The 14,037-nt window shown below is 43.4% G+C and overlaps 1 protein-coding gene across 1 annotated transcript in view; it reads left to right on the forward strand.

The window, feature by feature from the left end:
* Positions 1–14,037, forward strand: part of LOC124041946 (chromodomain-helicase-DNA-binding protein 7-like) — a 144,424-nt gene that overhangs the window by 92,201 nt on the left and 38,186 nt on the right. The window contains 13 exon segments of the mRNA XM_046360141.1: positions 112–226; positions 323–406; positions 765–902; positions 1,016–1,137; positions 4,988–5,231; positions 5,868–6,044; positions 6,292–6,534; positions 6,642–6,828; positions 7,447–7,657; positions 8,780–8,975; positions 9,323–9,490; positions 10,977–11,156; positions 11,493–11,603. Of these exon segments, the coding sequence (XP_046216097.1) occupies positions 112–226; positions 323–406; positions 765–902; positions 1,016–1,137; positions 4,988–5,231; positions 5,868–6,044; positions 6,292–6,534; positions 6,642–6,828; positions 7,447–7,657; positions 8,780–8,975; positions 9,323–9,490; positions 10,977–11,156; positions 11,493–11,603 (2,176 nt within the window).

Consider the following 14,037-nt stretch of genomic DNA (forward strand, 5'->3'; position numbering starts at 1 on the left):
GTATGAGATATGATCTCTATATTATTATATCTGTCACGGGTGGGTGTATTTGAGTGAGTTAATAGTGTATATGTATGTAATGGTGTGTGTTCCCCCGCTCTCTCTGTGTAGCTCCTACCTGCACTGTCGCTGGGCAGATCTGGAGGAGCTAGAGAAGGACAAAAGGATCCACCAGAAGGTCAAGCGGTTCAGGGCCAAACAGGCCCTCCCCACCTTCGTGACAGAGGTCAGTCTCACAGTTTTGTCTTCCTTCACCAGGCCATTCACTCTCTGCTATGGTAACACGGACCTCCTTCTCTCATCCCTTTCTCCGTCCCTCCAGATGGATGACGAGCCTTTCAACCCAGACTACGTTGAGGTGGACCGGGTACTGGACGTGTCAGAGAGCACAGATGAGAACGGAGAGGTGCGTTCCTTGTCTTGCTCTCTCCCTCCTTCCTGTTCTATATGGCCTCGTATTCCAACGTTTGAAGTCGTTTAGTTTGGTTATGTCGTTGATTGAAGTTGATGCTTTGGCGAAACGTTCCTTTTTAAGTTCCGAACAAATGTTGCCCTTTCCTTTCCTGTCGCAGGAAGACACGCACACACTATTCCCCACCCAACACACGCACACACTATTCCCCACCCAACACACACACACAATATCCCCCCAACACACACGCATGCACACTAACCCCCCAACACAGACTTACCCCTCCCCACATACTAACGCCCTCTCTGCTCCAACACACACACTAACCCCAACCTCTCTCTGCCCCCCCCAGCCTGTAAAGCTGTACCTGGTGAAGTGGTGTTCCCTGCCCTATGAGGAGATAACCTGGGAGCTGAAGGCCGACATCGACCAGGCCAAGATCGATGAGTACGAGGCCGTGGCAGCCCGTCAGCCTGAGACCAAACGCGTGGTGTGTAAAATAAAACATCACACACACTATACAATCTCTTGCTGCCCTTTTCTGGCCCCAGCCCTTTAACGGTCGCACAGAAACCACTAACGGTAGACTTTTATTTGAAACAGGAGCGACCTCCCACCGAAAACTGGCATAAATCCGAGAGTTCCAGGGATTATAAAAACGACAACGCACTTAGGGAATACCAGCTGGAGGGAGTGAACTGGCTGCTCTTCAACTGGTACAATACGTAAGGAGAAGTACTAAAACCTACTGTTCGTGTGTGCATGTGTTAAGATATATGATGTGTGTGTGTGAGACTCAATTACAGTGGCGAGAACAAGTATTTGATACGCTGCCGATTTTGCAGGTTTTCCTACTTACAAAGCATGTAGAGGTCTGTAATTGTTGTCATAGGTCCACTTCAACTGTAAGAGATGGAATACATTTTTAAAAATCCAGAAAATCATTATGATTTTTAAGTAATTAATTTGCACTTTATTGCATGACATAAGTATTTGATACATCCGAAAAGCAGAACTTAATATTTGGTACAGAAACCTTTGTTTGCAATTACAGAGATCATACGTTTCCTGTAGTTCTTGACCAGGTTTGCACACACTGCAGCAGGGATTTTGGCCCACTCCTCCATACAGACCTTTTCCAGATCCTTCAGGTTTCGGGGCTGTCGCTTGGCAATACGGACTTTCAGCTCCCTCCAAAGATTTTCTATTGGGCTCAGGTCTGGAGACTGGCTAGGCCACTCCAGGACCTTGAGATGCTTCTTACGGAGCCACTCCTTAGTTGCCTTGGCTGTGTGTTTCGGGTCGTTGTCATGCTGGAAGACCCAGCCACGACTCATCTTCAATACTCTTACTGAGGAAAGGAGGTTGTTGGCCAAGATCTCGCGTTACATGGCCCCATCCATCCTCCACTCAATACGGTGCAGTCGTCCTGTCCCCTTTGCAGAAAAGCATCCCCAAAGAATGATGTTTCCACCTCCATGCTTCACTGTTGGGATGGTGTTCTTGGGGTTGTACTCATCCTTCTTCTTCCTCCAAACATGGCGAGTGGAGTTCAGACCAAAAAGCTCTATTTTTGTCTCATCAGACCACATGACCTTCTCCCATTCCTCCTCTGGATCATCCAGATGGTCATTGGCAAACTTCAGACGGGCCTGGACATGCGTGTGCTGCAGGATTTTAATCCATGACAGCATAGTGTGTTACTAATGGTTTTCTTTGAGACTGTGGTCCCAGCTCCCTTCAGGTCATTGACCAGGTCCTGCCGTGTAGTTCTGGGCTGATCATGATCATTGATGCCCCACGAGGTGAGATCTTGCATGGAGACCCAGACCGAGGGTGATTGACCGTCATCTTGAACTTCTTCCATTTTCTAATAATTGCGCCAACAGTAGTTGCCTTCTCACCAAGCTGCTTGCCTATTGTCCTGTAGCCCATCCCAGCCTTGTGCAGGTCTATAATTTTATCCCTGATGTCCTTACACAGCTCTCTGGTCTTGGCCGTTGTGGAGAGGTTGGAGTCTGTTTGATTGAGTGTGTGGACATGTCTTTTATACAGGTAACAAGTTCAAACAGGTGCAGTTAATACAGGTAATGAGTGGAGAACAGGATGGATTCTTAAAGAAAAACAAACCGGTCTGTGAGAGCTGGAATTCTTACTGGTTGGTAGGTGATCAAATACTTACGTCATGCAATAAAATGCAAATTAATTACTTAAAAATCATACAATGTGATTTTCTGGATTCTTGTTTTGGATTCCATCTCTCACAGTTGAAGTGTACCTATGATCAAAATTACAGACCTACATGCTTTTTAAGTAAGAAACTGCCGATTTTGCAGGTTATCAGATACTTGTTCTCCCCATTGTATATAACATGTATAGTACCAGTCAAAAGTTTGGACACTTACTCATTCAAGGGTTTTTCTTTATTTTTACAATTTTCTACGTTGTAGAATAATAGTGAAGACATCAACTTTGAAACAGCACATATGGAATCATGTAGTAACCAAAAAAGTTTTAAACAAATCTAAATATATTTGAAATTCTTCAAAAAGCCACCCTTTGCCTTGATGACAGCTTTGCACACTCTTGTCATTCTCAACCAGCTTCATGAGGAATGCTTGTCCAACAGTCTTAAAGGAGTTCCCACATATGCTGAGCACTTGTTGGCTGCTTTTCCTTCAATCTGCGGTCCAACTCATCCCAAACCATCTCAATTGGTTTGAGGTTGGGTGATTGTTGAGCCCAGGTCATCTGATTAAGCACTCAATCACTCTCCTTCTTGGTCAAATAGGGGTGGCAGGTAGCCTAGTGGTTGGAGCGTTGGGCCAGTAACCCCAAGGTTGCTTGATCAAATCCTCGAGCTGACAAGGTAAATATCTGTCATTCTGCCCCTGAACAAGGCTGTTAACCCACTGTTCCTAGGCTGTCATTGTAAATAAGAATTTGTTCTTAACTGCCTTGCCTAGTTAAATAAAATAAAAAAATAGCCCTCACACAGCCTGTATGTTGGGTCATTGTCCTATTGAAAACAAATGATAGTCCCACTAAGCGCAAACCAGATGGGATGGCGTATTGCTGCAGAATGCTGTGGTGAACAGGCTGGTTAATTGTGCCTTGAATTCTTAATAAATCACTGACAGTGTCACCAGCAAAGCACCATCACACCTCCATGCTTCACAGTGGAAACAACACATGCGGAGATCATCCGTTTACCTACTCTGCGTCTCACAAAGACACTGTGGTTGGAACCAAATATCTGAAATTTGGACAGAGGACAGATTTCCACTGGTCTAATGTCCATTGCCAGTGTTTCTTGGCCCAAGCAAGTCTCTTATTATTATTGGTGTACTTTAGTAGTGGTTTCTTTGCAGCAGTTTTGACCATGAAGGCCTGATTACATTTACATTTAAGTCATTTAGCAGACGCTCTTATCCAGAGCGACTTACAAATTGTCACAGTCTCCTCTGAACAGTTGATGTTGAGATGTGTCTGTTACTTGAACTCTGGCGCATTTATTTGGGTTGCAATCTGAGGTGCAGTTAACACTAATGAACTTATGCTCTGCAGCAGAGGTAACTCTGGATCTTCCTGTCCTGTGGCAGTCCTCATGAGACAGTTTCATAATAGTGCTTGATGGTTTTTGCGACTGTACTTGAAGAATCTTGAAATCTTTCGGATTGACTGAGCTTCAAATCTTAAAGTAATGATGGCCTGTCATTTCTCTGCTTATTTGTGCTGTTCTCGCCATATGGACTTTAACCAAATAGGGCCATCTTCTGTATACACAACACAACTGATTGGCTCAAACACATTAAGAAGGAAAGATATTTTAAAAATGTAGCAAATAGTAAAAAAATAAAGAAATACAATGGAATGAATAGGTGTCCAATTATTTGACTGGTACTGTATATATTATGGCACTATTACATAGTATAATATACAAGATATCTACTGACTAAAGTCTGCCTTCATAACCCACAACTACTCAATAACAAGTAGGACCATATATGCTATGTGTTTATCCAACACACTCGCATATATAATACTGAACCATGTCACCCAGCATGTGTAAATACAATCAACACATCCATGCCCCATATTGTGTCCTCCAACCCATGTGTTGCAGGGACATGTGTGTACCCAATCTGTGCTTTTCTCACACCAATCATTAATGTGTGATCTACCACTGCTGCACACAACACACACACAGTCAGTCAGTATGATGCAATAGCCACACAGCCAACTTCTTAGTTTGAGTGTCATTGATCTGCCTTTACAGGGTTATCTAACTGTTCATTAGATTACTCACTCACGAATAGAGTGCACAGAGTCTTAAGGACACACTATTGCCAATATAGTGCTCTATCTAAGTCTCTGGTCATAGGTAGGGCACTACACTGTGAATAGGGTGTAATTTGAGACACTGACTATCCCTGTTACATCTCATTTATTTGCACTGTTTTCTCTCCTTTCTGCCCTCCTAGGAGACCCATTCACATTACTCACCACTGCTAATACAGTGACTGGTGACTCATTGTTCCCCTTTCATCATGTTCTCTCTTTGTTCCCCTCCAGACGGAACTGCATCCTAGCAGATGAAATGGGCCTGGGCAAGACCATCCAGTCCATCACATTCCTCTATGAGATCTACCTGAAGGGGATCCACGGGCCCTTCCTGGTCATCGCCCCCCTCTCCACCATTCCAAACTGGGAGAGGGAGTTCCGCACCTGGACCGAACTCAACGTGATCGTCTACCACGGCAGCCAGGCCAGCCGCAAGACCATCCAGGCCTACGAAATGAACTACCGCGACGTGCAGGTACGTTGTGACCGTACTGTAACCATGACTATAACAGTACCATCCACTACAGGCATGACCTGACGTAACAACACCATTAAGGCCAGATGCACAGGTAACATGACCTTAATGCAACGGTTCTATAGCTATGTAACTTCGGCCTGCGAGGCGAACCCAACCACACCATAAACTTGCCATTACATAACAAACCATAACCTCACAAGACTCAGGCCTAAGTGACAGACACTCAAGCCTTCCGAGCCACATGGATATAGTATGGTACAGTCGGTTCTTAACCCTAATCTAGGAATAATCCCTTAAAATGCACCTTAGACAGTCAGGTATTTAACAACATTAATCAGAGCTCCACACTGACTGTACCGACCAAATAATGAGTGACTGAAATTTGACCATAACCTACTCCACTAACCATTTAAATGTGTAAACTTACTCCACCAACCTCATATTGAGCAAATATGTTTTACATTATGTTGAGTCCATTTTGATTCAGTAAATTGACCAAAGGCCAGATTTCCCTGACCAGGGTCCAGACTTTTCCCGATTTAAGTTAAGTAGGAAAAACTACTGGCCATACACCATGAAGCTCGTCCCTGTGTTCTGACCTCGCTCTCAGTCTTCTCCTCCCTCCATCTTTAGGGTCGTGTGATAAAGGGAGCTTACAAATTCCATGCGGTCATCACCACATTTGAGATGATTCTGACAGACTGTCCGGAGCTGCGTAGCGTCTCGTGGCGCTGTGTAGTCATCGACGAGGCTCACCGCCTCAAGAACAGGAACTGCAAACTGCTGGAGGGTCTTAAGATGATGGACATGGTGAGTTGACATGGAGAGATGTCTAGTTGTTAACTTCTATTTCTCCTTTGTTTTTTGGAATACTTGCCATTGAACCTGTTGGAAAATAAGCAATAGTTATTGATAAAATGCTCATATTTTCAATATCAATGGGACGTTTCCCCCTTCGTCCTCTCCTATCACAGGAGTAATAAAAAACCCATCTATAATGACATACCGGAAGGACCTAAGTATAGTAAAAACCAAGTCCTCCTCTCCCTCTGTAAAGGAGCACAAGGTGCTGCTGACCGGGACCCCCCTGCAGAACACGGTGGAGGAGCTCTTCAGTCTGCTCAACTTCCTGGAGCCTGAACGCTTCCCCTCTGAGAACACCTTCATGCAGGAGTTTGGAGACCTCAAGACTGAGGAGCAGGTCCAGAAGCTGCAGGCCATCCTGAAGCCCATGATGCTGCGACGTCTCAAGGAGGACGTGGAGAAGAACCTGGCCCCCAAGGAGGAGACCATCATCGAGGTGTTTGTTTCTGTGTTTGACGTTGTGTCCGTTCCTCATGGTCAAATGATGTAATTTCTCTCCACTGAGTTTACCTAACTGATGTCGTTCCCATCTCCTGTTCTCAGGTGGAGCTGACCAACATCCAGAAGAAGTACTACCGGGCCATCCTGGAGAAGAACTTCTCCTTCCTGTCTAAAGGTGGACCGGGAGGAGGAGGTGGCGCATGGGGAGGTGGAGGTGCACAGGTCCCCAACCTGCTCAACACCATGATGGAGCTGAGGAAGTGCTGCAACCACCCCTACCTCATCAATGGTACGGAACACGCACACAAAAGACGTCCGCATGCTTCCCATCCTGAACAGTTTATGCATATATTATGACAACATTTTGTGACGTTTTGGTCTTCGGCAAAGGTTTTTCTAGCTGTTCGTGCACGCTACATTTGTTCTCGAAGTCTACTTCCTTCGTTGGTGATTGGTTCTAAGATCTCCTCGACAAACAAGTTTAAATGAATGACAGTTGTCTTGAGTAATCTTAGATGAATTCGGACTATTTTGAAGTCTTTCTACTGGCTACGGCATCTCCAAGATGGACAAACAGTACCATTGCTGCTTTTATCTCACATTTTTCAAGGGAAGGTCTTTTAAGGGAGTATGTGAACACATTTGTTCAGGTCACCTAGCTGAGTTTAGCTAGGTGCCAGCCGAAGCATGCGGAAGGCTTAACACACACTAACATAGTCCTCACTCAGTCTTTTGGCTTAAAGTGTTTATTTTGGACGCTCTGAGTGTTAAATATTCTTGGGTGGGGCACAGGAAGTGCCCTAACCTCTGTTAGTACTTAGCTTGGGTTGTTTTGTGAACTTGCTGGGTTTAGTCTCACTGCTTTTAATGATTCTGATGCATGGCCGTTGGTTTAATGATGTTCTAGGTGCAGAGGAGAAGATCCTGGACGACTTCCGTGAGAACCACCATGCCGAGATGCCCCAATTCCACCTACAGGCCATGATCCAGGCAGCGGGCAAGCTGGTGCTGATCGATAAGCTGCTGCCCAAGCTGAAGGCCGGGGGACACAGGGTCCTCGTCTTTTCCCAGATGGTGCGCTGCCTGGACATCCTGGAGGACTACCTCATCCAAAAACGGTACGGATCTGACCTTTTACCCCTGAAGATTTGATTCGAAGTAGCCCTTTTATGTTCTCTCCCAGATTTTCTCTTCCATTCCACTATTCCCTAACCAAGGGGACTGAAACTGGGGCCCTGTGTGCCAGATGCGGCCTGCAAGCCAATTCTTTTAAAAATATATATATATAATTTTTAATTGTGTGATTTTGAGAACCCTAACACAGAACCCAAACTGGCTGCATGCGTGCGCCATTGTGCGCTAAAATGCATACATTTATTTTGTCCCCCTTCACCAAACGCGGTCACGACACGCAGGTTAAAATATCAAAACAAATTCTGAACAAATGACATTAATTTGGGGACAGTTCGAAAAGCATTAAACATGTATGGCAATTTAGCTAGTTAGCTTTCACTTGCTAGCTAATTCGTCCTATTTAGCTAGCTTGCTGTTGCTAGCTATTTTGTCCTGGGATATAAACATTGAGTTGTTATTTTACCTGAAATGCACAAGGCCCTCTACTCCAACAATTAATCCACACATAAAATGTTCAACCGAATCACTTCTAGTCATCTCTCCTCCTTCCAAGCTTTTTAATCTTTGAACTTAAATGGTGATCTTATATGGCATCTACACTTTCATAGTATTACCATGACAACTGGCAACACATTTAGTCTTTCAATCACCCATGTGGGTATAACCAATGAGGAGATGGCACGTGGGTACCTGCTTCTATAAACCAATGAGGAGATGGGTGAGGCAGGGCTTGCAGCGCGATCTGCGTCAGAAATAGAACTGACTTCTATTTTAGCCCTTGTCAACGCAGATGCTCGTTGGCGCGTGCGAGTAGTGTGGGTGCAATAATTGAATAACATAGATTTCTAAATTGATTTTGCAACGCACGTGACGTGAGCGGTGTGGTCAGCCTATAATGCCGCTCCATAGATTATTTATTCTGATGATGGCCGTGTGAGGGGTAATGCATTTGAGCTTCACCATATTTCATACTATATATAAATGTAATGTATTTTACTAGTCATCTGCGTGAGCACATCAATGACAATGTCATAAATGTGGTTTGTTTTATATGATTGTGTTTTATCTGTTGCTAAAGCTGACTATGACTGTCTCCTTCTGACCAGGTACCCGTATGAGCGTATCGATGGCCGTGTGAGGGGTAACCTCCGGCAGGCTGCAATTGACCGCTTCTCTCGTCCGGACTCTGACCGCTTTGTATTCCTGTTGTGTACCCGGGCCGGAGGTCTGGGCATCAACCTGACCGCTGCCGACACCTGCATCATCTTTGACTCTGATTGGAACCCCCAGAATGATTTACAGGTGAGTGGGCTGGGCTCGCAAATAGAGCATTACCACTTTGTTAAATACTCAAGTTGAAGATGCAATTTATGGAATACTGTGGTCACTACTACACAGGTAAATACCGTGCTACTTCAGTAAACTTTGAAAGAAGACAGTCCTGTTAAGATACAGTAGAGACGCATGTTGAAACGCAGTACACAGGTTCATAGAAACTCATAAAACAGGAAACAAACAATGTTATCACACCACTGGTACACCACTACATGACTTTGTTTGTTGTCAGTTGGTCTATGCTTTACTCAATCTAAGCTTTCTAAGTTAAAAAAAAAAAAATCTTTCTCACTCTTTTCCTCTCCCTCTCTCAGGCGCAAGCCAGATGCCACAGGATTGGCCAGAGCAAGGCAGTGAAGATCTACAGGCTGATCACCAGGAACTCCTATGAGAGGGAGATGTTTGACAAGGCCAGCCTAAAGCTGGGCCTCGACAAGGCTGTGCTGCAGTCCATGAGTGGCCGAGAAAATGCAGCCAACGGGGTAAGACACACAAACACACGCACAGTTAACCTCTTGCGAAGAGCAATCCCGGATCCGGGATCGTAATCATAGCCTCAAACTAATTAGCATAACGCAGTGGACATAAATACCCCTAGTAACTTTTCCTATTCATGAAAATCGCAAATGAAATGTATTTTTTTATTTGACCTTTATTTAACTAGGCAAGTCAGTTAATAACAAATTCTTATTTTCAATGACGGCCTAGGAACAGTGGGTTAACTGCCTGTTCAGGGGCAGAACAACAGATTTGTACCTTGTCAAGCTCGGGGGTTTGAACTTGCAATCTTCCGGTTACTAGTCCAACGCTCTAACCACTAGGCTACCCTGCCGCTCCAAACACAAGCTTAGCCTTTTGTTAACAACACTCATCTCAGATTTTCAAAATATGCATTACAGCCAACGCTAGACAAGCATTTGTGTAAGTTTATCATGGCATAATGCTATGCTAGCTCTGCTGGCAGCAGACAACTTTTTCACGAAAATAAGAAAAGCAACCAAATTAAATAATTTACCTTTGAAGAACTTCAGATGCTTTCACTCAGGAGACTCCCAGTTAGATAGCAAATGTTCCTTTTTTACAAAAATATTATTTTTATAGGCGAAATAGCTCCCGTTTGTTTCATGCTTGGCTGAGAAATCGATCGGAAAATGCTACTATTACAACGCCAAACTTTTTTCAAAATTAACTCCATAATATCGACAGAAACACGGCAAACATTGTTTAGGATCCATCCTCAAGATGTTTTTAACATATATATTCGATAATATATCTGTCGAGGCAATTGGTTTCTCATAAGAAGCGATTGGAAAAATGGCTACCTCAGTATTTTAAGCAAGATTTTCTGCGGGAGACACCATGTGACCACTTGCTAAATATGCTCCCTTACGGCTATTCTTCAATGGAAATGCATAAAATGACGTCACAATGCTGTAGACACCTTGTGGAATACGTGGAAAACGTACGCTCATTCACAGCCATAGAAGGAGTCATTGGCATGAGGCGGTTTCAAAAAATGCGGCACTTCCTGGTTGGAGTTTTATCTGGGTTTCGCCTGTAACATCAGTTCTGTGGCACTCGCAGACAATATCTTTGCAGTTTTGGAAACGTCAGTGTCTTCTTTCCAAAGCTGTCAATTATATGCATAGTCGAGCATCTTTTCGTGACAAAATATCTTGTTTAAAATGGGAACGTTTTCATCTAAAAATGTTAATAGTGCCCCCTAATGCATAACTGGTTTCACAGCTCTGACACAGTTAAAAAGTAAGACATGGCTTGGGGACATGTTAGTATTGTTTTTCAACGTTCTGTGTGCGCCCCTGTTGAAAACATCTCAAACCGATTGCTCAACTGCCTTTGTGAAGAGAGGTTCTTCTCAACCATACTTAATTGTCTTAATAAAGGTGAACTATTGTTGATATACTGAGCTCGGTAGTCTAAACCATCAAATGTGCTCCACCACCTCAGGTTCCACAGCTATCTAAGAAGGAGGTGGAGGACCTCCTCCGTAAAGGAGCCTACGGAGCTCTGATGGACGAGGAGGACGAGGGCTCAAAGTTCTGCGAAGAGGACATTGACCAGATCCTCCTGAGACGAACACAGACCATCACCATTGAGTCCGAGGGCAAGGGGTCCACCTTCGCCAAGGTAGCTTCAATACGCTGTCTCACATTTGTTCTTAGCACCATTTTTGTAGCGTGGTCAGTAACATAGGAATTGAATTACTATAACAGATTTCCCATTCAAGTCAATGGGTCTAGATGTTCTGATGGCCCATTCTAGTAATTCTATTTCTATGCTCATTACCAGTAGAGAGCCAGGCTCTTTCAGAATCCAACAGTGCAGTGTCAGTGGGAGCTTGTTCCAGTGGCCAACCCAGCAGCACTTTTGAGATCAAAAGCGTAATTGGAGAAGAAAGGCGGAGAAAATGCATTCAGGAGATTCACCATTGGGGCCGTTTCTTCTTTTACCCATACTCCCCAGGCGAGCTTTGTGGCTGCTGGGAACAGGACAGACATTTCCTTGGAGGACCCGGACTTCTGGCAGAAGTGGGCCAAGAAGGCGGAGCTCGACATGGAAGCCATCAATGGACGGGTGAGCTTCAAGAAAATGTATCGTGGGAAATGTAGTGTAACCGGGATGACATGACGTAAGGGGCAAAGACTTGGCTTGGTCAGTATTTGTCTCTCAAGGAATGCAACAACAACAAAAATGATGAGGGTTGAACTGTAACCGGTAGTGTTATCACGATACCAGAATTTTGACTTTGGTACCAGGTTTAATATCACAATATTAGATGCCATCAAGATACTCTATTCCAAAATGATACCAAGGCAAAAACAAGAAGGCTAATTAGCCCTTGTCACAGTGGCACTTGATCCAGACAGATAAACTTAGCTACTGCTCTGTTTAATCGTTGGGTATCTTTTGAGATCAATATCATTACATTTGAATTTTTTTACATCAGTGTTTTTCAGAGACATCCATGTATGTCTTAATAAATCAATTATAAACTCAGCAAAAAAAGAAACGTCCCTTTTTCAGGACCCTGACAAAGATCATTCTTAAAAATCCAAATAACTTCACATATCTTCATTGTAAAGAGTTTAAACACGGTTTCACATGCTTGTTCAATGAACCATAAACAATTAATGAACATGCGCCTGTGGAACGGTCATTTAGACACTAACAGCTTACAGACGGTAGGCAATTAAGGTCACAGTTATGAAAACTTAGGACACTAAAGAGGCCTTTCTACTGACTCTGAAAAGCACAAAAAGAAAGATGCCCAGGATCCCTGCTCATCTGCCTGAACGTGCCTTAGGCATGCTGCAAGGAGGCATGAGGACTGCAGATGTGGCCAGGGCAATAAATTGCATTGTGTTACTGTGAGACGCCTGTTGTGTCTTTGCTATGCCGGATTAAGTGATATGACATGCTTTTCTATAAAATATTTTTTCTGTAATTAATATTACCTGATTGAACTAATCATGTAAATGTAATTAACTAGAAAGTCGGGGTACCACGAAAATAACGTTTATAGATCTGTTATCTTCCGAATAAACTCTTAATAATCTTTTACATCAATAGCGGTCAATTCTTAATCGTCACCTTATTCAGTCTCAACCAAGAATTCTACGACTTCCGATATCTTCACAAACCCTAGCTAACATTTTAATCAGCAATGCAAAATTTGGTTAATTATTTATTTACTAAATACCTAAACAATCACAGAGTTACACACACAAGATGGGTCATATATTGATGACTAATTATGTCATAAAAGAACACGTCCCTGGCGGACGGAATAGGTATGACGGCTGGTTACACAAAGAAAGAGTGTTGGGTTTTGAATGAAAGCACCGGAAGACTTAGGAACAAAGGAACTTGGTCTCTGATCGGACCTTGTGAAGCTATGCTATCGTAAATACAGAATCTAATGCATTCTAAATAACCGCCCATTTGGAAAAGGAAATGCAAGAAATATCTACTGTGAACACTGCTTCAATAGGTTTGGTTGTAGATGGAAGGCCATGTTGCCCAACAGAGATCTCCCTTGTCCTTTGAAGAATACAGTGGGGCAAAAAAGTAGTTCGTCAGCCACCAATTGTGCAAGTTCTACTTAAAAAGAGGCCTGTAATTTTCATCATAGGTACACTTCAATGATGACAGACAAAATGAGAGAGAAAAAATCCAGAAAGTCACATTGTAGGATTTTTTATGAATTTATTTGCAAATTATGGTGGAAGTATTTGGTCAATAACAAAAGTTTATCTCAATACTTTGTTATATACACTTTGTTGGCAATGACAGAGGTCAAACTTTTTCTGTAAGTCTTCACAAGGTTTTCACACACTGTTGCTGGTATTTTGGCCCATTCCTCCATGCAGATATCCTCTAGAGCAGTGATGTTTTGGGGCTGTTGCTGGGCAACACGGACTTTCAACTCCCTCCAAAGATTTTCTATGGGGTTGAGATCTGGAGACTGGCTAGGCCACTCCAGGACATTGAAATGCTTCTTACGAAGACACTCCTTTGTTGCCCAGGCGGTGTGTTTGGGATCATTGTCATGCTGAAAGACCCAGCCACGTTTCATCTTCAATGCCCTTGCTGATGGAAGGAGGTTTTCACTCAAAATCTCACGATACATGGCCCCATTCATTCTTTCCTTTACACGGATCAGTCGTCCTGGTCCCTTTGCAGAAAAACAGCCCCAAAGTATGATGTTTCCACCCCCATGCTTCACAGTAGGTACAGAGTGAACAGATTTTACCTTATGGAAACAATTCTCTCATTTCGAAGCTAAAATTACATTTAATCTTTTCACAAATAGTTTCATATTTAAATGTTTAAATTGCACTACAATTCCATGTGAATCTGATAACTAGAATGTGAACTTTCCAAGATACAGTTTGTCATCCTATCATCAGTAATGTCTCAGATGACAACTGATCTGACATCATATTCTTTAAGTACCAACGCATATTTTCAACTGGTTGGATTATCGAAATGTGGTTCTGTTCACCAC

The sequence above is a fragment of the Oncorhynchus gorbuscha genome, linkage group LG08 (genome assembly GCF_021184085.1).
Source record: "Oncorhynchus gorbuscha isolate QuinsamMale2020 ecotype Even-year linkage group LG08, OgorEven_v1.0, whole genome shotgun sequence".
NCBI classification, from domain to species: Eukaryota; Metazoa; Chordata; class Actinopteri; order Salmoniformes; family Salmonidae; genus Oncorhynchus; species Oncorhynchus gorbuscha.